The 27,269-nt window shown below is 47.8% G+C and overlaps 1 protein-coding gene across 3 annotated transcripts; it reads left to right on the top strand.

The window, feature by feature from the left end:
- The first annotated feature begins 1,294 nt into the window (after positions 1-1,294).
- On the top strand, positions 1,295-27,269 carry mapk8b (mitogen-activated protein kinase 8b). 3 transcript variants are annotated; one of them, XM_086195788.1, is made up of 12 exons: positions 1,295-1,581; positions 6,505-6,679; positions 8,345-8,474; positions 10,001-10,059; positions 11,629-11,767; positions 13,154-13,319; positions 14,278-14,349; positions 17,108-17,290; positions 18,924-19,048; positions 20,246-20,309; positions 22,588-22,665; positions 23,071-27,269. In XM_086195788.1, exons 2-12 carry the CDS (start codon positions 6,558-6,560, stop codon positions 23,226-23,228), a joined length of 1,296 nt encoding a protein of 431 aa, XP_086051914.1. In that variant the 5' UTR covers positions 1,295-1,581; positions 6,505-6,557; the 3' UTR covers positions 23,229-27,269. The 3 variants fall into 3 exon arrangements, with proteins under 3 accessions (XP_086051914.1, XP_086051913.1, XP_086051915.1); XM_086195787.1 differs by lacking the exon at positions 14,278-14,349 and adding an exon at positions 15,208-15,279 and having other exon boundaries at positions 1,296-1,581; XM_086195789.1 differs by lacking the exon at positions 14,278-14,349 and adding an exon at positions 15,208-15,279 and having other exon boundaries at positions 1,297-1,581; positions 23,066-23,209.

Genomic DNA, 27,269 nt, shown 5'->3' with positions numbered 1-27,269 from the left:
TTCTGGACTGAAGGATGGACAAAAGAAGTATTTTGAACATGCCAGTTTCAGCTCTAAGTCAGGGAAATACTCACGAGTACTTCCAAATTCATTGACACTGTCGAGGAAAAAAAAGATTTGTCGGTGATGAACAAATGAATCTATGAATATTGATATTATCGTGAGCAGTGATTGACATGAGCAGCCGTAACGTTGTGTTAGCAGTTAGCTGGTACTGATGCTGCTGTTGTAGCCGCCATGCACTGTTTGATCTTTAAGAACTCAGTTAAAACATCATTTTACAGAGGTAAGACACATTTTTACCAACAGACGTTGTGAGGTTGTTGTGCCCGTGGGGAATCGTTCGAAACCATACATTCTGTTTCTGTCAGAACATCCCTGCCAATACTGAACTCAAATTATGACGAGCTGCCCGGTTTGGGACGTCATAAACCTTCTTCTCAAATCTAGATTTTCTCAGTCATTTCAAACGCCTCTGATACTCAGGAACTTGTGAGCCGCATTTCCATAACTTTCTCTTGTTCTTTTTTCATAAGCGTCTCCAGGCCTTGATGTTGCTCTTATCAAATTCCAGGACTTTCCAGGTTTTCCATGATGTATGAAGCCTGTTTTTATCCTAACAGCACAGAAATGCACAAGTAATACAACACGTTTCCTCCAAATGTTTTCATGCCTGTATTTCTGTATATTTGAATATTTCTTTTCACTTAAGTACTTTCTCCAGACATTTGTACTTCACTTCAGTGTTTATATTTCAGGGGACTTTGTAATTTTACTTCACTGCATTTATCAGATACTAGTAACTTTGAAGAGGAGGATTTAGCATCGAACCTGCTGCGAGAGGAAGTCAGAGCAGCAGAGCTGGGACCCTCGTGACCTCAACCTGACCTTTACAAGGTCACCAATCACTGCAATACACAATAATTGGATTGAATGTGTACTTCTACTGCTGATGGTGAAGTGCATTTGAGTAAATCAACTCAACTCTTCATACTTTTGTTAGAGTAAAGTTACAAATGAAGACTTTGACTCTCAGCAGAGTTGTAGCTTCTCTGGTTATTTTGACTTTACTTCAGTGGAGTTGAGAGTGGAGGCTTTAACTTGGGCCAGAACACCAGTTTATCGAGTACTTGTATTTATATCAAAGGAAAGGAACTGAGTACTTCATCCACCGCTGGTTTTTCTGTTATTGCTACAAATACACGCCGATACTACAGTATTTTCTTCGAGCATGCAGCGTCATTACAAACAGTTGCTAAACCGCCGCTTCCGGCTTCCGGAGCGGCGCCGAGAGCGCGCAGGCGGTCGTGAACGCGCCCCGGTCCTTGCTGAGCCGCGGAGGAAACATCGCTCGGTTTTGACGACGTCGGTATGAAATGGCAGAAAGTGCTGGAGTCACGGAAGCGCTGAGATTAGGTTCCGCTGAAGCCTCACATGTACCCCGCGGTGACCCGGGCCTGCTAGCGTGAGGGGAGCGGAGAGTGACGGCGGACAAAGAACCGGGATCCAGCCTCGTTTTTCACCCAGAAACCGTCCAGGTTGTGCTGGGCGACGCTGCGGGAACTACCCGGAGAGGAGCGGGTGAGCTCGACCAGGGATCCGTGTGTTGTTGTCAGCGGTGGGGGGAGGGGAACCAGCAGAACTGGGTCACGCGTGGGTCTGTAAATAGGTGCTACACTCATACACCCGTCCAGGTCCGGCCTAGGCAGGCTGACTGGCGAGACTGGAACCAGTGTAACTGGAACCAGTGTAACCTCCCCCGCTAGCATGAACCTGTACGCTAGCTAAGGTGCTAACACCGAACAATAACACGGACGCGGCTGCCACCGACGAGCTCCGGATCCCTACCGGGGCTCGATCTCTGGAACGTTCCCTCCAGGTCTGAGGAGGGGGACCGCCATTCCTGGCGGCACAGGGCTGAGCGAGGGCTCGCTGCGGGTTCATGGGGCTGGTAAGGAGCTGGCTGGCGGCTACACGGGGACCGTCACATCTGCCCCGGCTGTTGCATAATGCTGCATGCTGGCTGGTGTGGGTTCGGGACTGGTGTCGGCGGGTGGGTGAGCAGGTCACTGGACCGCAAGCGAGGCTGCAGCAGCGGCCGGCCACAGGCTCCCGTCTTGCACCGGAGAGCAGGGTCTCCCGGTGCAGCTGCTCTGGATTTGGTCCGGGTTGGTGTGAGATGAGACTGAAGTGACTAGTTTCCCGGGAGTCAGTCCGCCTCCTGCCGGCCGCTGGGCTGGAAGCTCCTGGCTGTGCTGGTGGATCTGTGCTTCCCTGCCTGTCGGTGTCATCAGCTGATTCCACTGAACATCAGCTGAGACTCATTCTGACACCAGCGATGGAGCAATGGCCAGTGTTTCATCTTAGCGTTGCTGTTGTGGTTGTTGTGTAGCAGGAGGTGGACTGCTACTGGTTTTCAGGGCCGATGCTGATTATCTGTAAGTCAAGGAGGCCGATAACTGACGGTTGTGAGCGATGTTCAGTTGGAGTAAATGACAAAACCTCAGTAGTAAGACCTTCATCGCCAGGCTGCCTCTGCATGAACACACGTTCTTAAGCATGTCCTTGGTAAATGCATTCATTAGAAAGTGCATCAAGTTTGAACTTTGACCTTCCTGAAAAACAAACACAGATGTTGAAAAAAGACCACCTAGAACATGCAAGCACGCAGCAGGCTTCCACTGACCTGAAACTTCAGTGGCTCAGTCAGAGTTACAGACTTCATGTTTCAGTGTTGTTTCCTGCTACATTCACGAGTTGAAGAAGACCGGCCGACCAAACCACTGCTGAACCCTGAGGCTGCACCAGGAGGTGAGGTGAGTGGTGAGGGAGGTGTGGAGACCAGAGCCGGGGCTCTCAGTGTCGTGATGGCGTCTCTCTTCTGACCTGGCTGGATCACCATGGTAACTGATGTGGTGAACCTCACCTGGTCCGGAGCAGGTGAGGGTCAGAGTTTCTGCTTCACTCAGCTATAAAAAAGCGCTGTCCTTTCATCCACCACCTCTTCTGAAAATGGCACCACCATCTTTGAACGATCCGGTGGACCTCGGCGCCATCATTATCATTGAGCGAGGTTCTCTTCAGAGGGAGAGAGCATTCAGAGACCGGAGTGATCCGCTACCTCTCCTGACGTCACTCCTATGAACGCTCCAGGCTCCCAGCTGAGGGAACCCGGTATTCCAGCCTGCTGGAGCAGCCGTGTATGAGGAACGCCACTAAAAGGAGCCACGCACTCACAGCAGCACAACTGTGTGTACGGAACCTGCATGCATTCAGCTGGGATGCAGTAAACCTGAGCAAGAATACTGCACGCTGCTACTGGCCAAGTTGTACTTGCTCTCACTGAGTACTGAGCGTGTTTGTAGTCCCATTGGCCCCCATGGCTACAACAGAGGCCTTCTGGAAAGCCTCGGGCTACGTTTGTAGGTCCTGCATTGATCAGCAGTGAGACCAACACCTGCGTGTGGATGAGCTGGTGAATCTGGTTCCCACAGAGGGTTCCTGAGGGGGGCGGCCCAGTGGAGCAGTGGTCCTCATTGTGGCCCCCCAGCAAGAAGGTTGTGGGTGGATCCCTGGCTGCAGCACGGGGTCTTTCTGGGTGAGTCTCCATGTTCTCCCTGTTCCTGCTGGGTTCTCTCTGGTACTCCAGCTTCCTCCACAGTCCAAAGACATCAAGAGGGGACCAGGTTAATCCAGACTCTAAATTGCGAATCCCGCCTCTCACCTGAAGGCTGCTGGGATAGACTCCACCGCCCACCACCCATAACAGGATAAGAGGGAGAACATGGAATGAAATGAATTCCCAAGGGAGGTTAAGAGCTGTGGATGTGGGAGGCCCAGACAGCACTGAGTGGTAAAATACATCCAGAAACTGATGACCTGACGCCATCGCTGGTCTTCTCCCAGCATTCCTCTCTCCCCTCATTGGCAGCCGCTGTGCTGCTTTTTAATTAAAATAATTGTTTGATGTTGTTCCTGACCTCCATCACAGTCACTTGTTCTTCTTGACTAAAGTAGGCAGCACTCGATCTATCCGGTTCCTAAGAGTCACATGACGTGTTATACGCCCCTTTTTATGGGGAGCCTGAAGCAGAAAGCCTTGATTGACAGAGAGAGATCCCACCCACCGTCGTGACACCAGTGACCTCTGATTAGAGTTCAGGGTTTGAGGAACCGGCTTATTGAAAGAAAGCCTGGCTTGGATGAACCTGCTTCCTGGTTCACCCTCTGCTCTCACGCCAGCACCCATCCTAAAGAGTGCTGGTGGTGTTGGTGTTGTTGTTGTTGATGGTGGTGGTGGTGCTGGTGGTGGTGGTGCTGGTGGGGTTATTGCAGTTGGTGTTTATGTTGCTATTGTTGTTGGCATTATTCACAGTTTTGTTATTGGTGTTATTGTTGGTGGTGGTGGTGTTTTATTGTTATTGGTGTTGGTGGTGGTGTTATTGGCAGTGTGGTTGTTGGTGTTGTTGTGTTTGTGGGTTCATCGTGAGAAAAATTCCACTCGAGGACAAACAGAAGCAGCTAACATGCTGGCGCCGTGAACACCCTAGAGTGTGTAGACTATGACATTATCCGTAAACGCTGTTTAGCGGCCAATCCTCCCACAGGAGGTCAGAGATTCCACCTTAACCAGTATACAGCAAAAGGGTTCATCTAGGATACATGGTGACATCTGTGTGTCTGCAGAACCACCCCTAAAACGCAGTACTATGTATTTGTTATAACCGCTCTGTGTGGTGCCTTTTTCAAAGGATCTGAATGAAGGAGAAGGCAGAATTCATCAAAGCTCGTGGTCGTACGACTGGTGGGCGTGTAGCTACACGCGTATGTGAGTTGGTTCATTCCCAGGACCATGTTGCTGGTATCAGACGTGTCTGTGAATTTACCTCCACGTGTTTCGTTTTCTGGAAACATTCATTTCCTTTGTTTGGCTGCACGATTTTGACGTTGTGACAGTTGAGTGACTTGTCAGTCAGTACTGGTGATGGCGGTCGCCTCTCAGACCCAAAATTCACTTGTGTGGAGGCAGAATCGCTGTTAGGCGGGATTTGTTGGTGATTTTTGATTGTGTTTTTCAACTCAATTACAAGAAGAGATTAAAATCATGTCACTCATTGGCTGTTTCCCACCGATGTGATTGATTAAAGGCCGCAACACTGAAGTCTCCAGCTTGAGTGTCCTCTGATGATGCTGTTTGAGTGGTCATGAAGATTCTTCTCAGAGTGTGTATGTGCGTGGGCGGACGTGCTCCTGCATGCGTGTGCTACTGCGCGCGCGTATGTACGTGCGTGTGTTAAACACGTTGTCAGTCGTACTGCTCGTCTGCTCGGCATGGCTCAGCTGCAGACTCCAGCAGGAGAGCGATGATGAGGATGTTATGATCAGTCAGAAAGAGGAGAAGGCAGCAGAAAGGAGACGATGATGGGAGGAGGCAGGAAGGATGGGGGAGCAGTCGTGGAGGGGAGGGGGCTGCACTGACTCCTGGATTTATGACCCCAGTCAATATCTTCCTAATGAGTTAACATCCTCGTTGATAGGCTCAAGTCTTCTTAAATGCAGCATGATGTTCTTGTTAATTATCTTCCCATTTAGAGTGTATTATGAAGAAGGGTGTGTCAAGGGCGTGGCCTGCCTTTGATTGACAAGCAGCTAGTACAACTGCATCAGGATGGAGGCGCTGTAGCAGCAGGAGGATGAAGGCTTGGGGACTGAGTGGTAGTGGGGGTGGGCTCAGGAGTTGGCACAGAGCTCCAGAGGTCAGGTCATTGTGCGAGGAGCGTCCAGCGATCTCCTCAGAACAATGTTCCAAATCCCTCTAATGACTGGTCCTCTCAGAGGCAGCATGCAGCCCAGCTTCCTGCTTCCTCTCCCCCCGCCTCGCTGCTCCAGCACTCTGACCTTTCCAGTCTTATATATAGTGGAGGCAAAGCTCTGCTGGGTCCTCCCGTGAGTTCCAGAGGCTTAGTGGCCGTCACAGCTGAGGGAGGGAGGCAGGACAGTTGGACTGTCTGAGCGTCCGAGTTCCTTTTACTGTTCTTTTGGGTCCCGAAGATCGATTTATTCACCTGTCACTCTCAGGATGAGGGAGGATCCCCAGCAGGGAAGCTGTGCTTCGTAGATCCTGGTCCTGTGACTCAGGGCTGTCCACATTGGGGCCTGGGGGCTGAATTTTGCCTGCCACGTGTAATCAATTAGTAATAATAATAAAACACAGTGAAAAATTAAACATAAAATGGCATCCCTGCCAAATGATGTTTTCATTCTGATCAGACAGACATCTGTTTGCACAAGTGAAGTAAGAGAAGAGTGAGGAGGCAGAGAAACTCGAGTGTTCCTTCACAGACTGAACTCTTGTCTACCAAGCTGAGACGCTCCTGCTGTAAATGTGTCTCTAAACAAGGACGTTTGACACCTTGATGCGTTCCATTGGCATTCAGACGTGGCGCTTGATGAGCGACTGGAGCGATTTTCCAACCCGCACCTTCTGGTCTCTGCTGTGCTCAGGTGTCGAGAGGAGGACTCCACTTGGATGCCCAGCCACAGTCCGAAGCTTCACCATGAACCGCAACAAGCGTGAGAAAGAGTACTACAGTATAGATGTGGGCGACTCAACGTTTATGGTTCTAAAGCGCTACCAGAACCTCCGACCCATCGGATCTGGAGCACAGGGAATCGTCTGGTGAGTCACAGGAAGCTATTTCAGAATAAGAGATGTAATTGAGAGTAAAGTGCATTTTTCACCTTCGAACTGGTTGTATAAAAGACTTGCGTTCCCACAGGAGGACCGACTGTGGCCTGCAGGCAGCATTTACTGTTCAAGACCGGCATTTGATATCCATGAGTTCAGATTATGGACCCGCTGACCAGCAGGGTCCAGTCTGCTGATCTGGTCTGGTCCGTTCTAGTCCTGGAAACATAAGCTAAGATTGATAAACTCCTCTAATAATTGTCTGATACAAACCAGAACAGTTGGTCATGTTTCCATGGGGGACGGACGCCGTCCACATTAAACCTGCTCAGTTTCCAGGAGATGAGATTTTTATTCTTTTTGATAATAAAATGGCCTCCGGTTCCATTCTGGTGAAAGTGACCACACTGATGGTTTGAATAAATTACTATGAAGGCACTTTTGTAATCAAAGGTACGATGTCCAACACCACCACCTCCCGGCCAGCAGGTGTCTCCCTCCCTCCTTCCTGCTGCATTAATCTGGTCTCCTGGTTACCAGGTTGACTCAACTAACCACACATGGTCAGAGGTGGAATATTAAGACAGACAAGTCATGTGGTCGACCTCGTCACCATGGTGATGATGTCACTCACTAACATCATGAACCTGTAAGAGGCTAAGTTGAGCTATTGTTACTGTCCGTTAGCAACCGTTAGCTTAGCTGTCCATCATAAAGTGGCCTCCTCAGCATGGCTGTTCAGCCCTTCTGGTCCTCCAGCCCAGACCAGTGTAGAGCTGCTGGACCAGTATTTACCCTCGTCCTGCTGCTTTGTTGGTCCAGCAGCATTTGAGACGCTAACAGAACGAAATCTCACGCTTCTCAGACGTTCCTTTGGTTAGTCAGCACCTGCAGCTCCTGGTCGGTGACACCTGTTACAGCTGGTACAGCTGGTACACCTGGTACAGCTGGTACACCCGGTACACCCGATACACCTGGTACACCCGGTACAGCTGGTACACCCGATACAGCTGATACACCTGGTACACCCGGTACAGCTGGTACACCCGATACACCTGGTACACCCGATACACCCGGTACAGCTGGTACAGCTGGTGCCAGCTTGCTCACGCTGCTGGCTCAGAGACCCTCAACCGCTTGGAGTCTAAATATTAGCAGCATTTTGGATTGTGGATCATAATTTAAACACTGTGATATTTTTTTCAAGGTAAACTTTGACTGTCGTTCTTTATACAAATTATTTTTTGTTAATTTTTTGTTCCCTTAAACTTGTCGTCTCTTGCATCTTCACTGAAAAGTGCAAACCGCTAAAATGAGGAACGTGTGGCGAAGATGTTGGACATCTTTGTGTCTTCAGGTTGTGACGTCTGTTCCACCCTCCTGATGATTGAGTCTCACGGTTGATTTAAACATTCTAGAATGAACTGGCCTGGTAAACGGTCAGAGACAAGTCGTGTTTTTGGTTACAACTCAAATAATTCAACCACTAATTAGGTAATGAAATGATAATGTTTGTTGTTCATTGGTTCTAAAATCTGATCATTTATTCTCTTTTTTTTTTAAGGAAAAGCAGTTTATTATTCCAGCTGTGTGTGGTGTTTGTCCCGAGAGGATCTTTCTTGACATCTGGTTCTGTTCCATCTTCTACCATCTCAGTTCAGCGTACGATCACAACCTGGAGAGGAACGTCGCCATCAAGAAGCTGAGCCGACCCTTCCAGAATCAAACTCATGCAAAACGAGCCTACAGAGAACTGGTGCTAATGAAATGTGTCAACCACAAGAACGTAAGATTGTCACTCACTACGTGTACATGTCTGTGTTCAAATGGCACCCCTGCTGGCTGCAGTGGGAACATGCCGGCAGGTTGTGTTTCTGCTGATCCCATCAAGCTGAAGCTATGCTCCAAAAATAATGCTCATGTCACCTTATGAGGAAGAAAGTGGTATTACAGGACGGGCTGGACTCTAACTGGAGCCTCAACGCCTGCTCACCTCTGGCTGTAGTCTGTAACCTCTCAGCTTTAAAGAATACGACAGAAACAACGTCTGTGGAGGTTCAGGGCAGCGACGGCGTTCCTGTCAAATGTGACGCCCAAGAAAGAGAAAACCCAGAGGTGATGACAAACCTGGTTTACCTGGGCCTGTAAAACCAGTGAGCACTGGGGAACGTGGTTTCACCTGTTGAGGATAAAATGATCCTCTCATAAAGTTGTACCTGTTAGCAGCTGATAACATAAAGCAGACAGAACAGAAGACTTGAATGGAAGAAGCGTTCCAGCGGGGAAGTTCTGGCACGCGCTGCCCGCTACATCCACCTCCGTGTGATTGGAGATTTTGCAGTTTTTATTGTGATACATCAGACTACAGGGTACATGACATTCTGGTGTATAAAATGAAGCCCTGATCTCTGACAGTGGTTGAACTATATGCACACTGTTCTTCTGTAACATGGCAACATTCCGCTCTCGGTCAGGGTTAAATGTTTGGCATAAACCTGTAAAACACGTGACCTGCTGATATTAGCCGTGTTTCTGCAGCATTCTTTAGACGTGTACTGCGTAGTTGAGTTGGTGTCTGGAGGCTTTTCCAGAAATCTGCTATAGGCTTAATGTCTGTGTAGGTTCTCATTCATCCAGGTCATCGTAGATCGAAGCGAAGTAAAATCTGGTCAACTGGACGTAAGTTTATTGACGTATAGTTTATATATAAACTTACGTCCAGTTGACCAGATTTTACTTCGCTTCGATATAGGCTTAATGCTAACATGAACCGCTAACAGGCAATATTTCTCATCCGTTATCTTGTCCTGTTAATCATGAAAGTAAAACCTGACATTGCTTGTTTATCTGTCATGAGGAAATTACATTGGAAAGTCTTTTAGCGTGTAGCACTTTAAGAGCGGAGGGAAACAATATCAGCAAACTTCAGTTCCACCCTTAGTTTAGCTCGTCCAAATTAGCACAGCTGCATTTAAACAGATTGATTAATTTTTCTCAGCCATTTTTCTGGAATAAAGGAGCAAAAATGGGACTGCTGTTGGAATATTGAGTGCCTGTAAGCATGTTGAGTGGCCACCATCGCCAGGCGGGGAAGAGACGCAGGCTCACGTGTGCAGCGAGCCTTCTCTGCTGCTGTCTGTGACCGAGTCTTCTGAATTAGCAAATGTCCTGTTGTCATCCATAATTGATGCTCGGCTGCTGCAGTCGGAGCCTCGCAGACCAACGTTCCGCCCTGCTGCTTCTCGGATGTACAGCTGCTGATGTCATCTGCACTCGCAGAGTCATAACTGCCTGCTTGTTTTATTTCGGCAGATAATCGGCCTATTAAATGTATTCACACCACAGAAGACACTGGAAGAGTTCCAAGACGTGTGAGTAAAAGAGCCAAGCAGCATCTGCCCACTGCATGTTTGTCAAATCAATACAGGATGTGCCCCCCCCCCCCCCCCCCCCCCACACACACACACACAAACAGGCATCTTCTTTGCCTCTGAGTGAGGGAGGCCCAGTGTAGCCATGACGGTTCACCATCCTCCCTTGTTTCTTGTTTCCTACCAAGTGTCTGTTCAGAGCAGCGGTCAGACTGCTGCACCTCAGGATTCACCACCGACTGATGACTGAAGCTCGAGGCCGATAGTTCAGTAAATGTTGGACTTACAGCCATGCAAACCAGATGTGTTCAATAGAAAGTGTCTGAATCAACAATTCTATGGACAACAAATTTAATAAGGGCATCAAATGTAAACTTTGAACATAAAAGTGAATCAGTCATGAAATAACCAGGAGGCCTCCCTGAACAGGCACAGAAACACCCTTCAGATTTGACAGATTGTTGTCAGAACCATGTTGGTGTGTCTTGACTTTTCTTCTTCTGCTACATTAATGAGTTCAAAAGATTGTTGAAATGCAGTTTTTCCACTTCTGGTAGCTTTAGCTCATATAAAGCGAATTTAAACGTCAGTATTTTCAGGGGATGTTGAAGTATATTTAGCTGAGAAGTCGACAGCATGTCCATGTGAGCGGAGACTGGGGGTTAGTACATGGGAGTATGACGGGAACAAACATGATTAATGCCATCCTCGAGAAGAGCTGTGTGTGTGTGTGTGTCTGTGTGTGTGTCTGTGTTGTGTCTGCTTGACTGGAGCTGAAAAGGAAACTGGACGAATCATCGCTAGAGGGCTGCAGCTCAAACACACTTAGAGGATGAAGGAGAGTGTGTGTGTGTGCGTGTGTGCGTGCGTATGTGTGTGTTGGTAAACTTTCCAGCATACTTGTATTAACAGCGTGTATCTATAACGACAAAGAGGTCATGTAGAGGTTCGCATGTACACAGAAAGATTCTTTGGCATTGATTTATTCTCGGTTGCATCCTCAGTTCCATCGTGCAGGAATCTGACACTCGTCAAGATGTTTTAGTGAAACTAGGATTCTCTGAAAGTTCCATGCAGGAGAGAGTGATGATGTAACAGCTGCCAGATAATGTAGTATCATCATTTATGAAAAGCAGAACCCTAACTGTCAGTTCCTAAATGCCACAGGAGATGAGAGCTGTGTGGGTGAGGAAACAACACGCCAAAATGGAGCTTCGTGTTTGTTTGGCCGCTTTTATTAATTAATATTTTATTCTGATTTTTATTGACATTGACAAGCATTTGCACGTAACTTAAGTCATTTAATTGTACCGACGTCTCAGCAAGAGTCTCAAGCAGATAAGATATTATTAGTCTGCTTCAGTGAAATTACACGTTGGTCGGGATGTGAGGAGGAAGGAGAACAGCAGGAGTCCAGTAAATGATAACCTGGAGAAAAAAGCCACGCAACACCAGGACCGTTAGCTGATAGTAACTGGAGGAGATGATCCATCCTTCATATCTGGTGATTGAATCCTGTGTATCTCATCTGTGTGTCTGTATGTTTGACCTGGTGTGGCGCCTCTGCAGGTATCTGGTGATGGAGCTGATGGATGCCAACCTCTGCCAGGTGATTCAGATGGAGCTGGACCATGAGAGGCTGTCCTACCTGCTCTACCAGATGCTGTGTGGAATTAAACACCTGCACGCTGCCGGCATCATCCACAGGGTGATCACACACACACACACACACACACACACACACACACACACACACACTCATGTCTTTGTGAGAACCTTCATTCCCTAACCTTAACCATCCCAGCTAACTGGCTAACCCTCACCCAACCAGAACCTTTGTCTAACCTGACCCAATAACCACGTTTTGACCTTCTGAGAGGCCTTAAGAGATGTGAGGACCAGCTGAAGTGTCATCTCTTTGTTGTGGTCCTCGCTATGTAGCAAGTACACACACGCACACACACACACACACACACACACTCTCTCTGGTGCTCATGCTCACTTAAAACAACAGGAACCGGACAACACAGGCACACACACACACACACACACACACACAAAATCTCACCCCTGAGTTCCATCAGGAACAGAGAGGAGCACTTTGTATAGACACACACTCACTCATTCGCTTTCTCTCTCTCACACACACACACACACACACACACACACACACACTTACTCACTCGTACGGCACTCACGGGGAAGAAGCGCCTCTGCTCTGCCAACTAGAACTAATTGAGCCACTGGCAGAGCTAAGCAGCCTCGCTCAGCTCGGCTCGGCACGCAAAGCTTTCACGAGGTGAACGGATGCAGTTTGAGTGGTGCGTGGACACGGAGCCTCGCTGGAGTCCCGCTGCCTCAGTCATGACAGGTCTTAGTTGCTGTTCGAGGCACTCGAGCTGAGCAGCTTCTCTGTAGAGTACTGATCGCTAACATTGGTGCACGGTGCTGTAGTTCCTCAGTGGGACGTCCCCATGATGATGATGATGATGATGATGATGATGATGATGATGATGAAGATGAACAGAGTTAAATGAGCTCAGGAGACACAGAGTTGGGGGTCACATGAGTGTCCACACCAGCAAACACAGGGAATTATTGCTTATGGGTTATTGCCTGTCCTCCAGTTCTCGTTTAGTCGACCTGAAGTCATTGGCTAATGAGTTGAGTGATGACGGTAAATCAGTCAGCTGGTGAACGAGCATCACTGGAGGTCCAGGCTGGAAACAGGACGATGGAAATGTCAGAATGTTCTCAAGAAAGTGTAAACCTTTCTCTCCCGGTCGAACCGTGCCAGAGGCCTAATTCGCTGCAGGTGACATTCCAAAGAAGAATATCAGTGACATTTAGAGATCCGTAGCCGAGTCTGTGTGGTTAGCATCTGTGCGCATCACATGGCTAAGAAGTGCCTGCGGTCTTGTTCTCGTTGATGCGACTTCCCAGCAACACCAGGTGGTCGATGTCGCTGTTCAGCAATACGTGTCTATTACCTTTGATGTGACATGTCAGGACACGTTGAAGGAGTTTCTTCGAATTCCTCCTTGCGTGGTGTCGTCTCAGCGTGATGTCATCTTTGTGTTGTGCTTCCCCTCAGGACTTGAAGCCAAGTAACATCGTGGTGAAGTCTGACTGCACACTGAAGATCCTGGACTTCGGCCTGGCCAGGACAGCCGCCACTGGGCTCCTCATGACGCCCTACGTGGTCACTCGTTACTACCGAGCCCCTGAGGTCATCCTGGGCATGGGATACCAGGCCAACGGTGAGTGGAGGAAGTAGTGACCAACCAGTGAGAACCTTCTCAGCTGCTGCCTGGCCTGCTGCATGGCCTGCACCTCTGGGATGTTTCCACAGCACCTCCCAAGTGCGCTCGCGCACACACACACTCACGGCCTCCATGGTCAACAGTGGGCACCCTCAGTGGGAAGTTGGCATGTCAGGCATCAGTGTTTTGTGGGAAACTTCCTGTCTGGGGACTCCAGTGCTTCAGCATGTGTTTGATGTTTTAGAGCCGGACTAAAAACCGCCAGGATGAGTACAGACGCTCATGCATGCCGCAGCAGCTTCACTCGGTTCTCCTGCTGGGAACCAGCCACAGTTTCAGCTGGACGACCCGATAGGAATTGTTTGCTGTATTGTTAGGGTTTTGTCAGTATTTTCGGTATGAAGCTGCGGCTGTGTACGGGCCGGCTGAATTCGGCTTAAAGACGTACAACATCAGGAAGCGGCGACTGTGGCGTTGTCCAAGGGTTGAAGACTCAGCTGAGCAGCGACTCCTGAACTACAAGTTGTACTACATCAGTTTAATGTGTAAAAAAAGTTTGCTGTGTGTACTGGGCTGATGCACACGATGATTTATTGTTGTGGGAAATCTAAATGTAGTGAGCTCTAGAATTGCAGGCCAAGAGAACGGCGGCATCTTCTCGACTAGCTGCTGAACTAGCTCCTTGCTAGCATACAGGCACGAGAGTCCTGGCTTTACATCCCAAAATATGTCACTGTTACTTGGACTGAGACCCGACTGAGGCTCCACCAGCCTGACTGATAACAGGATGAACACGTGGGGATGGTAAAATGTCCTCTGTCGCTCAGACCTTCGTCATCCTGCTGAACATGAACACTCTCCCCCCTCAGTCCCCTACACGAGAACATAGAACCTGCTGACTTTTTACTTCTTTTGCTTATTCTCTTCTCCCTCCTTTAATGCTGCGCATATATAGTGGATATTTGGGCTGTGGGCTGCATTATGGCAGAAATGGTGCGCCACAAAATCCTTTTTCCAGGAAGGGATTGTATCCTTGAGCTGCTTGCAGCAGTGTCTGGCATTTCTTGTGAAACAAACATGGCACAAAAAATATTTTGTCTAACTTCAAACCGTTTTCATCGAATGGATCGCAGAGATCAGACCTTTGAGAGCAACTATAGAAATTCTATTTCTTCTATTTGCCTGCCACTCTGACTTGCAACCACACATCTGCACACTTCCCTCACACACACACACACACACACACACACACACACACACACCTCCCTCACATCGGCAGCAGTGCTGTTGCTTGGAGCACCATGACAGTCACATGAAGGACCTGAAATAGAATTTAATAGTTTGCTCTTCCATTGCTTCCAACTGAAGTGCAAAAGTGCTCTCATCTCTTCTCCCCCTGCTTTGTAGTTGCCGCACCAGCAGCCCCAGAAAAGACTGTTTTCTTCTCCAGAATTATCATAAACCTGAATAAATTGGTGCTCAGTTCATATTTCTGGACTGAAAAGATGAGAATATTACAGTTTTGCACAAAGATCAATTGGACGCTGAGGCATAAACTGCATTTCTGCAGAAAAAGTTTCAGAAGTTCTTCAAGCTCAGTGTCTGGTTTCTTCTCAGGGAGGAATCATTATCCACTGTAGCAAAAACAAAGCCCTCAGTGTGTGACGCGTGCGAGCCGGAAGTATGGTTCAGTCCCAGCGCTGCGGGATGCTGACCCAGGTCCTGAGTGCGCTCACCTGCATGCTCCTCATCTTTTGTTGCGTGTCACTTCACTCAGCAGCCGCATCACCTCGTTTCATGTCCTCATGTGATTCAGTTAGTTTTTTTGAGTTGTCCTCTTTTCCGCCCTGCATGCTAATTTGGTGGTTGTCATTTCATTTTTCAGTTGATGTCTGGTCTGTTGGCTGCATCATGGCTGAAATGGTCCGGGGTAGTGTGTTGTTTCCAGGCACTGATCGTATCCTTGAGTTGAACTCCAACTGCCGTCTTCCCTCACCCTTTGTCTGACACCTCTCTCATGTCTTTGCCCTGCTCCACGAGGTTCTTGGTTCAAACACGGAGGAACCCTGTAGTGTTGTTGTTCCCACTAATGAGCAACTAGACCTTTGTCAGTGGGACCAAGAACCCTCCTGAACCTTGTTAAACAGGTGGAGCCATCATTAATCTTTATATTAGTTCCACCTGTGGAACTCTGTACTCTGCGTGTTCCCTCCTGGCCCTCCTGTTCCCTTCACATACATGTGGTTAGCATGTCTTGAAGCATCATGGAAGATGTTTTACTCTTGTTTAAGTGCCTAATTAAGTCACTGCAGGCTTATTCTAATCGCTAGCTTTAAAGCCATTTTGATCGCGTCTGAGAGATGCTGCTCTGTTGAGCTGTGCTCGCTAGTTCATAGTTCACTACATAGCTTAGGGAAGTGTAGCGTTAGCTTGCATTGGATGTTAAGAATGATATTCTGACGAGATCCATGTGAAGAGTAAATGACCAGCCTGCCTGTTAACCTGCAGTATTTTAAAGGACTGTGTTGTGTTTTAGGTCCTAGGGACGCTTAGCAAAGACACAACCCTGAAACAGTAGTATTACACGCACTGATGTAGATACTTAATATTTGTAAGGTAAAGTAGTCAAGTTTGAGTAGAGCTGGTGTACTTGGGTTTGAGCCCAGCCGGCTACTCCTCCTGGCTCCAGTATTCAGTCGGACGCTCTGCTGGTTTGTGATTAGAACGATGTAGCAAAGCTCCTGCACGCCTGAGTAGGGCAGGTGCAACCAGCTCCCATGAAGCTATTTGAACGTTTCCTGTTGCTGCATCAGCAGCCTCCAGCCATCGGCCTGTGCAGGTTCGCTGGCTTCCTTTCTGTTCCAGACTCTGGCTCCACGTTATTTATCGTTAAAGATGAACAAAGATGTGAAGAAGACATTTCACACGTCCCCCAGGTCGACCTGAGTGTAGCATCTGTGTGTGTGTGTGTGTGTCTTTTTGTTCCATGTACATTTTCAGCATCTGTACAGCTTGAAGAAGCATCATCAGCCTCATCAGACATGTGAAACGTTGGGATTTGGAGATGTGTGTCATCATGTTTGCCACCTCTCTAACTGTGTATTCCACCCAGACCTCAAGCTTCTGTGTACAGAGGATTTCTATGTAGTTTATGTTGGCGTTGTTGACTGCAGGTTTACAGGTCACAACAAAACTAGTTTAATTTACCAGAAAAAATGAGGCTTGTCCAGGTTCAACATGTCAGCAGAGTTCAGTTAGTGACTGCAGCTGAAGTGTCTCAACATGTCCTGGAGCATTGTTCAGGTTTCTGCTGCTTCGTGTTGGCCAAGCAGACGCCAGTGACACAGGGAGGCATCCAGGAGTCACACACAAGTGGCTGCGAGGAATCTTTCCTCTTTAAGACCAGAGGAAAGAGGGAGCGTGTTCACAAGCAGGTCGATGCCAGGATGCTAGCACCCGCCTCCTGCATGTCTCGTCTCTGAGTGACCAGGAGCGATGGATTGGAGTCAGTTGTGGCAACTCTGTAGTCCTCTCATCAGACTACAGCCTTAAGCTTGAGCCAATAATTATTACTTGAATAAATGGATTCCTTGTTTAATCAGTCATTGGAGCATTAGCTTCTCTGCTCCATCTGCTACGGCAAGTTTGGCTGCTTCTTTGGTTCTTTTGGTGTTTTAGTTGAAAACCGATCCTTTGCTAATCATCAGTTTCCAGGGTTCCTCAGTCAGACTGCTCCTTTTGTCCAAATGCAGCCCAGAGCATTTTCTTAACACTGTAACCTCAAGATATCGACCAGTGGAACAAGGTGATAGAGCAGCTGGGGACGCCGTCTCAGGAGTTCCTGATGAAACTCAACCAGTCAGTGAGAACCTACGTGGAGAACCGGCCACGGTACGCTGGCTACAGCTTCGAGAAGCTCTTCCCTGACGTTCTGTTTCCTGCAGACTCCGAACACAACAAACTGAAAGGTAAATTTGTGTCTGTTGATATCTGTGCCGTTGTAACTCCTGGATGAGGAAGCAAAATTGGTGCTTCGGAAAAGTTCATTCCATTCTAAAGATCATATTTTTCCATTCAAGGTCAGACTGGAACCTTCCGGACACTTTTAATTGCGATTTTATCAAGTCAGAGGAGGGATGACGAGGCTGAGTGTGTGTGTCCCAAAACGCAATTTGAAAGTTTGAATTGGGAACAAAAGATTTGAAGCTTGCTTTATTCAGCAAATGTGGGATTTATCGTAGCTTTTAGTAATTAAAGGAGGAATGCATTGGTAGTGCAGTGGCTCAGCGAGGAGGTGTAGGAGCCCAGGAAAACCTCCTCCGTCACCATCAGTTTGTGCTGCCTGATCTGCAACCTAACAAACGTCTGCTGACACAGAGCCGAGTGACAAACCAATGTTCACGCGATTAAACTCTTATCATGGAAGCTGACGCTTCCAGACCCAGTTTTACCTCCAGCGTGTCTTCATGTGTAAGAACTTTCACAGTCGGCGCCGCAGCGAGGAAGAAGCTCATCCCTCCTCTGTCCCTGATCGTGGCGGATGTTGACACTGTTGTCTTTGCTGGAAGTCACAAAAATGGTTGTCGGTGTACCAGGCTGGAGGCAAGTCGGGGGAGGCACCACTCCGATGAAGCACCGCCCCCCTCTGACTTGTGAGCTGCAATTTAAAGTGGAGCTTGAAACCAGACTTGACAAAAATAAGGTTTTTACTTAAATTGAGAAGCCTTAAGAGAGCTTTGTGTAAACGAATAAGCAGGACAAGCCTCCTCTCGTGGGTGATGAAGCTCCCTCACCACCCAAAGACTCTTGCACTGCCACTGCCTGGCCAGAAGGGGTGCTGAGGAGCACAACACTGATTTTATGGTAAATGAACAAGACAGGTTTTTGTTGGTCCAGGAGACGGGCATCCGTGCTTCGCCCGTCCCCAAGAACGACTAAATGCTTAGTCTCAGTCCAAAAGTGTGAGTCCTAAATGATACATCTGCTTGAACAGAATTATAAAAATCTGTTTCTCAGTCCTAACATCTGCCTAATATTCAAAATCACGTAGAAATAGAAGATGGATTATTTTATCTGACAGGAAGAAGAAGGCCAAACCGTCTTCTGACCTGCGTCAAACTGCTCTTCTTTGCAGGGAAATATGTGCTAAAACAATAACCACAAACCCCATCTGATGTTTGTGCTCACGAGTGACCAAGTAACCACCAGGCTCAGTGTTGAAGGAGCCTGATGTTCCTGGAGCTCTACCAGGGGGCTGCCACCCATCGGCCCGATCACCAGACTCCACCCAGCACTCTGCAGGGTTCACGGGTTCCTAAAACATTTAAAACAGATCGTATCTCTATGATTCAGGCCAGCAGCAAAGAGGCAAGTTGATATTCCAGGGGTGCTAATGAGCTCCTCCCATTTAGCAGTTCAGTACTTCAGCTGTAATCAAAGGCCTGTTGATAAAGGAATAGCAAACCTGTCTGAAGAACCTTGAGGGGTTAAACAGTCTTTGTTGGAAAAGGTTCCTGTTTTTTCTCTCAATCCATCTCTTTGGCCTCCTCACTGATGCTGACACTCAGGAGGGCGTCTTTAACTTGTCTGTGTCCTCCTCAGCGAGTCAAGCCCGAGACCTTCTGTCTAAAATGCTGGTCATTGATGCGTCCAAACGGATCTCGGTGGACGAAGCTCTCCAGCACCCCTACATCAATGTGTGGTACGACCCGACTGAAGTGGAGGCAGTGAGTACTCACCAATACTTTTATTTTACTATTCAAAGCTGGTGGTTAGTAGAAAGTCCTCGGACAACACATGTTGGTTTCAGTTCAAAGCCTCAACTAATCTGAACTTAGTTGCCCCCCACGGGGATAAATAAAGTTTTCTGAATATGAATCTAAAATATTGAGTCTGCATGTGTGTCCCCGGTGCTCACAACACCTGAAGAGTTGAGTGTGTCTGTCTGTAATCAGGAGAATATGGAGGCCGATTCAGCTCCCCCAGAGCAAACGCTCTGGACAGATCAGCGACGCGTCCTCACCCGTGAGTCAGGACAAGTGCATCAGCTCGCTTTGGCTCCAGTACTCGTCTCCTGCTGGCTGTCAACTCATTTATTCCTGCTCAGTCCTCTGCTTTCACTTTGAGTTAGTAGTGCAAGACCATGCGCACCAAAGCAGTCTGGACGTTTGAGTTTAAAAGTGGAGCTGAACTTGGTGAATTCACCTGCTGCAGTGAGGTGAATCAGACCTGTTGCTGGAGAGAAGACTCGTGTCCCACAGTGAGACCTGAAAGTGTTCTAGTCAGTGAGAGGAAGAACGTCAGGTGCCTGCAGTGTGAACAACCTCCAGCACCCGCGGAGCCAACATCTCAGCCCGCCAAGAACTCAACATCAGGAGTTGTGTTTCCATGTGAAAGAATCACGAATTTGAAAAGAGAACCAGAGTGGATGAGACTATTGAAGTGTTACTTTCCCCTTCCAGGTACTCAGATAAGAGTCCCACAGATGTTCTCCCCTCCAGAAGGCAGAAAGAGTCAGTGGAGGGAAGCAACACTGTCTGGGAAATGGATTTATGTCCATGTTTGTTGTAAATCTTTTCAGCTTCTCACTGAAATACCCCCCCCGCACACGCACACTAGCTTGCTTACTTGGCAGTACCTGAGGAGTGAAGGGGGTTGAATAATCAAACAATGGCAGCTTGAATCCCAGAAGACTTCAGCAGTGATTTGTCAAAGGTGTCTCCTCCTCCCAGGAAGACCAAGAACAGGTGTAGCAAAGTGTTTGTGATATCCAGAGATCTTGGATTTTTGTCACTCTGGTTTTTAATGCACACTCTGAAAATGCACCTGAAACGGGTGAATCTACACGAAACGAGATGAAATCAAGCTTCCTGGAGGTTCAATCTGGTGCATCTTTGCAGACGTGTGTGTTCGTTGTGTTGCAGCCACCGCCCGTGATCACTGACAAGCAGCTGGATGAGAGGGAGCACACCGTGGAAGAGTGGAAAGGTAGGGTAGCTCCTCTTCCTCCTCCCCGTCTGACAAGCTGTCAAAGGTTTTCTCGGTGCGTTGCGTAATGTCGCTCAGTCTTTGTACTTTGCAGCCTGTTTCTTCTTCACTCTCCGATTGAGGAGCCCGTCTGAATTCATAGACGCACGAATCCTAATCCTAATCTGACTCTGGTCCTGGAAGCAGCTGATTGTTGTGTGCGTGTTCTCCTGCTGGAGCTTCGCTGTCTGAAAGAAAGAGAGTTTGAATAGAACGGGCTGCTGCAGAGACGAGCCTGAAATCGGACTAGAGAATGGGGGCTGGGTGCAGGGTGAATTTGACAAGAATTTGTAAGTTCGTTTAAGTCATCGTCAGTCATCGAAGACTGGATTTAGTCAAAGTCCCATTTTAGTCTTTTAGTTTAGAATAGTTTTAGTTAAAATTTAGTCTTTTGTCTGTAGTTTTAGTCTCATTTTAGTCTGAAGCAATGTTTTATTCTACTGAGATTTTGCAAAGGGTCATGTGATGTCATATAAAAACTCCCTACAAAGCACACATTGTTTGAAGTCACTTAAACGAACATTGAACCACATTGCTCGTTAATCAGGACAACGATCATGATAATGAAACGTCAGAAGCCTGTTAGCAAAAGTGCAAGTTCTTGTTTCTTTTCTGTCTGTGACTTACAAGCCGCCGGAGTGAAGCTCCAGCTGCGGGGTGGCGGGCCTTCAGGTGTCTTTAAGTTAGCCGTGTTTTTTCCACGAATCTTCCATCCACAACGCTCCCCATCCTTGTCGGGAACAACACACTCCGTCTTTTGCTCGGCAGGATGAGAACACAAACGCGTCCGTAAAGCCGCTCGTCTTTTTCCTCCAACTTTCCACGCCGCCGCCACAGGTGAAGGTCTGCTGCTCGTCTTCACAGCGTCTCTGCGTCATGCGCGGGGGCGGGTGTGGGGTCGGGGCCCGCCAGTCAAAAAGTCGGACTGAGAGATCTAATTTGTTTTGAGATGATTAATTGGTTAAAAAGAAAAGAAATCAAGGCACTAAGGGTGGTTGTAACCCCTTTAGTCCGCCACCATCCTTCTCGTCGGGTTTTTAGTCGTTAGCTCAGTCAACAGCGACTTCGTTTTAGTTTTCGTTGCCAGGACTTAGGAGCGTTTACGTTCTCATCACAAAGTAGTCTCAGTGTAAAGGATAGTCTACTAAAAATGTTCGTTTTGGTTTCGTTTGACAAAATGAACAGTGGTCGGGTGTGGACTCCCCACCATCAGCCAGGGGTGGGTTGGTGTGATGAGTGGGGGGCAGTGGGCCTCCATCGCTGGTGCAGCTTGATATCCCACCAGCAGCGTTCTAGAAGCTGAGTCTCACGCTAAGATGAACCTCTTGCCACGTGCGGTTCTGTTTGTCCAACTTTTTCAGGCACACAACCACTGAACTGCCCGGAGGTCCCACACACACGAGGACGGACACTCAAAGGCGTGTCTCGACTGAACAGATGACGGTCGTACTTGTAGCATAGCCTCTCAGTGGGACACGCGAGCTCAACTCCACCCACAGCAGCAGAATGTGTGTTTTGATGTTCTCTTCGTAATGTTGTTGGTGCTGTTGTTGTCTCGCTGCTGATGCAAATTAGCCATGAAGCTAACTCTGGTATAGAACCGGTTCTGTCCGTGGTCCCTGTCAGCCAAACGAATAAACTAAACCAAACTAGAAGAATAAGCCTGCTTTACTCTCACAGGAAAATGGTAGCTCCCTCCTCTCTGCCTGCGCTCACACCTTCCCTCAGTCTCCTCTGTACAGTTGTTGTCAAAATAGATGAGTTTAGAAAATGGAGACACGTCTGGTGATCCAGCGAACCCTCAAACTCTGGAACATGGCGTGGACGTCCCGGGGGCTGTCAGCTGCATGGGTCGAGGGACCCTTCATTACCAACATAGCATCACTTAAATGCTAACAAGCTCAGACATCTTGTTGCTGACTGTGGCCACGGTGAATATGATGCCCCCCCGCGCGCGCACATCCTCCTGCGTGCTGATAGAGTGATGACAGCAGAACCTCCACACCGTTGAGTCTGGTGGGACTTGTCCCGCCTCTGACTTCTTCTGTACGTACGCCATCGCACATCATGAGCTGCTGATGTATCTGGAGAGAACAGTAGATGCAGGGGACATGGCTCCTGACCCCCCCCCCCCACTCCCTTGCCCAACCCCCGCTGCATGTAGTGATCCAGGATGATATGAAGTGTGTGTTGATGCCATCTTGTTGTTGTCTTGACTAAATCAAATTCTGTGTTGCAGAGTTGATATATAAAGAAGTGTTGGACTGGGAAGAACGGACGAAGAACGGCGTCATCAGGGGTCAGCCAGCTTCTATAGGTTGGTCAAGAGTCACCGTGTGTTGTATTAAAGGACTGCTAAAGCAACAGAGGGGGGAGTAACTCCTGTAGAGCACAGACCTCAAACAGGACATGGGCGGGTGTTAGCTTCACTGCTAACCAGATAGCAAATCCCCTTATAGCAGATCTGACAAATTCACAATATAGTGTGAAGGCATCAGTGCTTTTATTTTGAAGGCCAGATCACTGCTGGGATCAGGCCCCAGATTAAATACATTTGTACATACAATTTAATTCCAGTTTGCTCATTAACTCCGCCAGCGTGTTTGCTTGACTTTGTTTCAGTTTGCTCTGGTTGTCTGACCCTGTCAGTCATAGACGTGTGTGATGTCACGTCGGGGTCCCATGGCTGACCACACGCCTCTTCCTGTTTGTCATAGCACAGGTGCAACAGTGAGCAGCACCCCCCAGCAGCAGCACCCCCCCTCCACCTCCTCCTCCTCCGTCACCTCCACGTCAACAGACCCCACCCTGACTGACACGGACAGCAGCCTGGATACGGCTGCTGCCATGGTAACCAGCCCCCTGGGCTGCTGCAGATGACTCCACACCTCCTCCTTGTCCAGGCCGGGCCGCCCCCCCGGTCAGATCCAAGACCACCAGCCTCACACTGGCTCCTGTCCCCGCCCCCTGTACTTGACTCCTCCCACCTTCTCTCGCCATCGGGCCAGCTAGCTGTTTGAGAAATACTTTGATCTCTTCTTTTTTTATGACATTTCTAGTCTTTTTTTAAAACCTAGGATTTCTTCTCGTTGCCGTTCTAGCTGTAATTTATTGTGGCATCTCTTAATTTTACAGAACCCTAAGACGATGATAAGAGAGTTTTTATGATTTCCCAACGATCCGGTTTGTAATAATTTAATGGCGTAACTGTCAAATGTGTCCTGTGAGTGATTTTTTCCTGTTGAAAGCCATTTTTCCTTTCAAATTGACGACTTTGCCGTATAAATGTAGACGTACGGATCTGGCGGTTGTTGCGAGCCACTGAAGCATCGTCTCTTGACACATCGTGCCCCCCCCACACGTCGCTGGTTAGACCGATGAGTCTCAACTCCTTCCCACATCGCATGAGTTCTGTTAAAAGCTTTAGAATTTGTTCACTCTTTCCTTAACGTTGAATCCTGAGGTCTTCTTCTTTTCTAAGCTGGATCATTAAGAACAGCACGGTTGGGTTCCACCAGGGGCGTCGTGAGAACCCCCCTCTTTATTTTTAAGTGCTTTAAAGAACCGGGTCTCGGTGTCTGCAGCAGGTTAGTGTGCTTGGGTAGAACCAGAGGACTCCGCTATTGGAGCTCTGCTCTGTGCAGGACTTTAGAATGTTTGTGGAGCTGCGAGAGCTCCGTCAAGATGTTCATAGAACGTGTCGAGAACAGATTTGAGAACGTGTGAGAAGGTGATGATATGTGGAGGGTTCAAGCTTCTGCTGCCTGGCGGTGAACGTGTGAACAGACGTCTGCTTCCTACCACCGCATCCTCTTATTAGTAACTACCCCCCCCCCCCCCCCGTCACCAGACTTGCCTGCAGCTGCAGCTGAACGTCGCATGTTTAACTGCAGCACAAAAAAAGCAAAGGAAACTGGCTGTGAGCAGTGCTGGTGCCCCTCTTGTGTTTGTGTGTTCTGGAAGGAAAAGTGCCTGTTTGTCGTTCATTCCTGAGTCTGTGGGAGGAAGTTGTGTTCTCTCTGTTCCTCTGGTGGGTGGAGCTTCCACATCACACCAATACTGTATGATGGGCTTGGAGTTCTCACAAATGTATCATATATTTTTCTACTTGTTTTGATTTTTGACCCTGGAGGGAGCCGGTAGTTTCTTGCAGGGGATGATGATGATGATGAGTTTGCAGAGATGCTCACGCAGGAGAAGAGGCAGTTTGAAGGTCTTTCATCAAAGTACAAACATGCGTTTCTTGCTTGCTAATTCATTAGCTACAGCTGCATGCTACATGCTACTACTACTACTACTACTACTACTACTACTACTACTACTGGAATAACAGTACAGCAGCTCTTCCATTGTACTCCATTGTCTAGTTGTACCTGATAAATTGGCAAGTGTTTGATTTTTGTAAGTTTCCCACCTTTGAGTGTAACTTGCTGGTCAGCAGAGGAAGGAATGCTGGCTGAAGCTTGGGTGCTGCTGCGTGTCAGTATTTGGTTCTTAAGCATGTTAGTGGGAGGCGGAACTCAACGGGCGAGTTCATCTTCAGCTACACACGTAGCTCAGTGCTAACACTTTACAGTAAAGGTACATGAATAACAGGCAGTTCACGAATGCATCTGATTACCATCTATTAATGGAGTCAACTTAAGGGTTTGAGGCTATGCAGTCCCAAAGAACGGGATAAATAATTAGGCTTCGGTTAGGCTTCATCAGCTCTCATATCTATAGACTGATGGATATAAACTCATCATTTATGTCATTCATGGACCTTCAGTGTAAAATGTTACCACAGAAATGAGGCTGCTAGCATGTATTCAACCAGCCAGTCGGCGAGGATGTTAGCGAGCCCGTTGGAGTTGTGCTGGCGTTACTGGAGATGGTTCCTGTGCGTGCGCCTGGCTGGTGCTGCTCTCAGGCAGCAGCGGCAGGGCGTGATTCTCTGGTGGTGGATGTATGAGCAGGTTCTGTGGATGTTGACAGCAGAGGCATCAACATGACGATGCTAACGTGTGCTAAAGCACGTGGATGTTTGACTGGAGGCTCAAAGGGAAGTAGCTAGGAAAGGTTGTTGTCAGGTTGTTACTGTTACTCTGCTCCAGGACGTTGATACTGTCTGACTACCACTACTCCTGTACTACTACTACTGTAGTATTGCTCTGACCTGGCATGCACCAGCTACTCATCCCCCTCCCACCACACGTGGACTCAGGTTGCAGCGCTAACACTGAGGGTTGTAGATGTTCAATAGACTTGTCAGTGCAGGTATGACTTCATCCACTCACATACCAACACACACAGAAGACCTCTATGAGCTGGAACCAGTGGTATTAACACTGTTTAGAAATCAAGAAATGGCTAAAGACACGAAGCTAATCAGTATCTATGCCTACTTTGCTCAGCTGATGAGGTTAAAAAATCCTTTTTAGGTTTTGTTTTACATTCGACCTTCAGGAAGATGATCATCATCTTGACATTAAACGTTTTATCTATTGTCTCATCAGAAAATCAGCAATAATCACCCACTAAACTAATTAGCATCAATTAGCTTTGCAACAGTGGGTTAGCGAGTAATTGGGGTTCCTACTGTTTGTGCGACAGTTGGCTTCTCTGGCCTGCGGTGAGGTGCTGTGGTGATTGTTTGGTAACGCGTTGGGTTGGTTCAGGAAACATGATGTTTGAGTTCAACTAGAAGTTTCACGTTGGATTGTGTAGATATCGTGCAGGACCGTCAGCAAGCTAGCGTTCCCTTTGTTAGGTAGCTGCGCAGCAGTTGATATATTAGCATGCTAACAGTAGCATTCCCAGTCCTGCGCAGTAGTTAAACGTCAAGTATTCTGTATTACCTGACGTCTTTGTGTGACACCACCAATTTTAACTTGTGGTGTAAAAATCTCTAATAATGCTAACGTCATGATTGGCTGGTGCATCGGGCTCCTCCCCTCAGAGTCAGTGACATTCACCGGAACAGACTTGAGCCAGCCAGCAGGCGCAGTAGTGGTAGTAGTACAGCTGTAGCTTAACATCAAGCTAGCGCCACCTGCAGTAACATCAAGGATCCACTCATCAGAGTAGTTCTTTGGTCTTATCAGAAGTTTTGTTGTGTAAAGTGCTCTTAAGTTCCTCAGCCCGACGCGTCGAGCTGTGATCGTTTTTATTCGTGGGGACTTCTTCCTCGCTACATCTCTCAGTAATGTCCTTCTGCTTTGATGAACTACCTCACGCTGAGTTTCTGCCCGTTCTCGCATCGACGTGGTCGCCTGCTATCGAAGACGTGTGAATAACAGATTCCATTATTTATTTATTTGAAAGTGTACTATTTGTCAGTTTCAACAGACTTCTAGTTTTGTACATTATGTATACTTCACCTAGAAGTAAGAGAATTGTTATATGTATTTTGTTCTTTTTTTTTTTTTAAACTAAATGTGCAATACCTTCAGAAAACTGTGCTAGTAGTATGTGATGGGCCTAGCCTTGTTAGCTGTCTCCTGAAGGTAAAGAAAATGTTTGGTACTGTCAATCCATATTTTCCTTTTTTTATGAATAAGATCAAGTTTTATTTCTGTGACTTGTTTATAGTCCTGATGTTACGTAATCAGCCTGACCCCTCCCCCGACACACCTGTCTGCCAGGTCGGAGTCTCACAGGGCCAACAGATGTGGGTTTGGGACGTGGTCAGGACAATAATGTTCATAAAGAAAAAAGATGAGGAAAAACCTACATAAACCATTAAATGTACGGTGCTGGTTTGTAATGTTTGCTAGTGAATCCAGCCGACCGAGTAGTTCTAAGAATTCCTGGATCTGCGCCTCCGCGAAGCCGCAGCCAACCAAGAAGTGCACTACTAGAATACATGCACTGGGATCTGATGATGCCACCTCTTAAGAAATGAGATCATGTACTGCAAATAAAAGAAATACACTTTGA

The sequence above is a fragment of the Aulostomus chinensis genome, chromosome 23 (genome assembly GCF_037954235.1).
Source record: "Aulostomus chinensis isolate RoL2024-O1b breed Wild chromosome 23, RoL_Achi_v1.0, whole genome shotgun sequence".
NCBI classification, from domain to species: domain Eukaryota; kingdom Metazoa; phylum Chordata; class Actinopteri; order Syngnathiformes; family Aulostomidae; genus Aulostomus; species Aulostomus chinensis.
Note: the sequence above shows the minus strand (reverse complement) of the source record. Positions and strands in the feature narration are given on the sequence as shown.

Coding starts and splice junctions, on each gene's coding strand:
- mapk8b (XM_086195788.1), top strand. CDS start 6,558: ATGAACCGCAACAAGCGTGAGAAAGAGTACTACAGTATAGATGTGGGC. Junction 19,049..20,245: donor ACCCGACTGAAGTGGAGGCA/GTGAGTACTCAC, acceptor GTTGTGTTGCAG/CCACCGCCCGTGATCACTGA. Junction 20,310..22,587: donor CACCGTGGAAGAGTGGAAAG/GTAGGGTAGCTC, acceptor TCTGTGTTGCAG/AGTTGATATATAAAGAAGTG.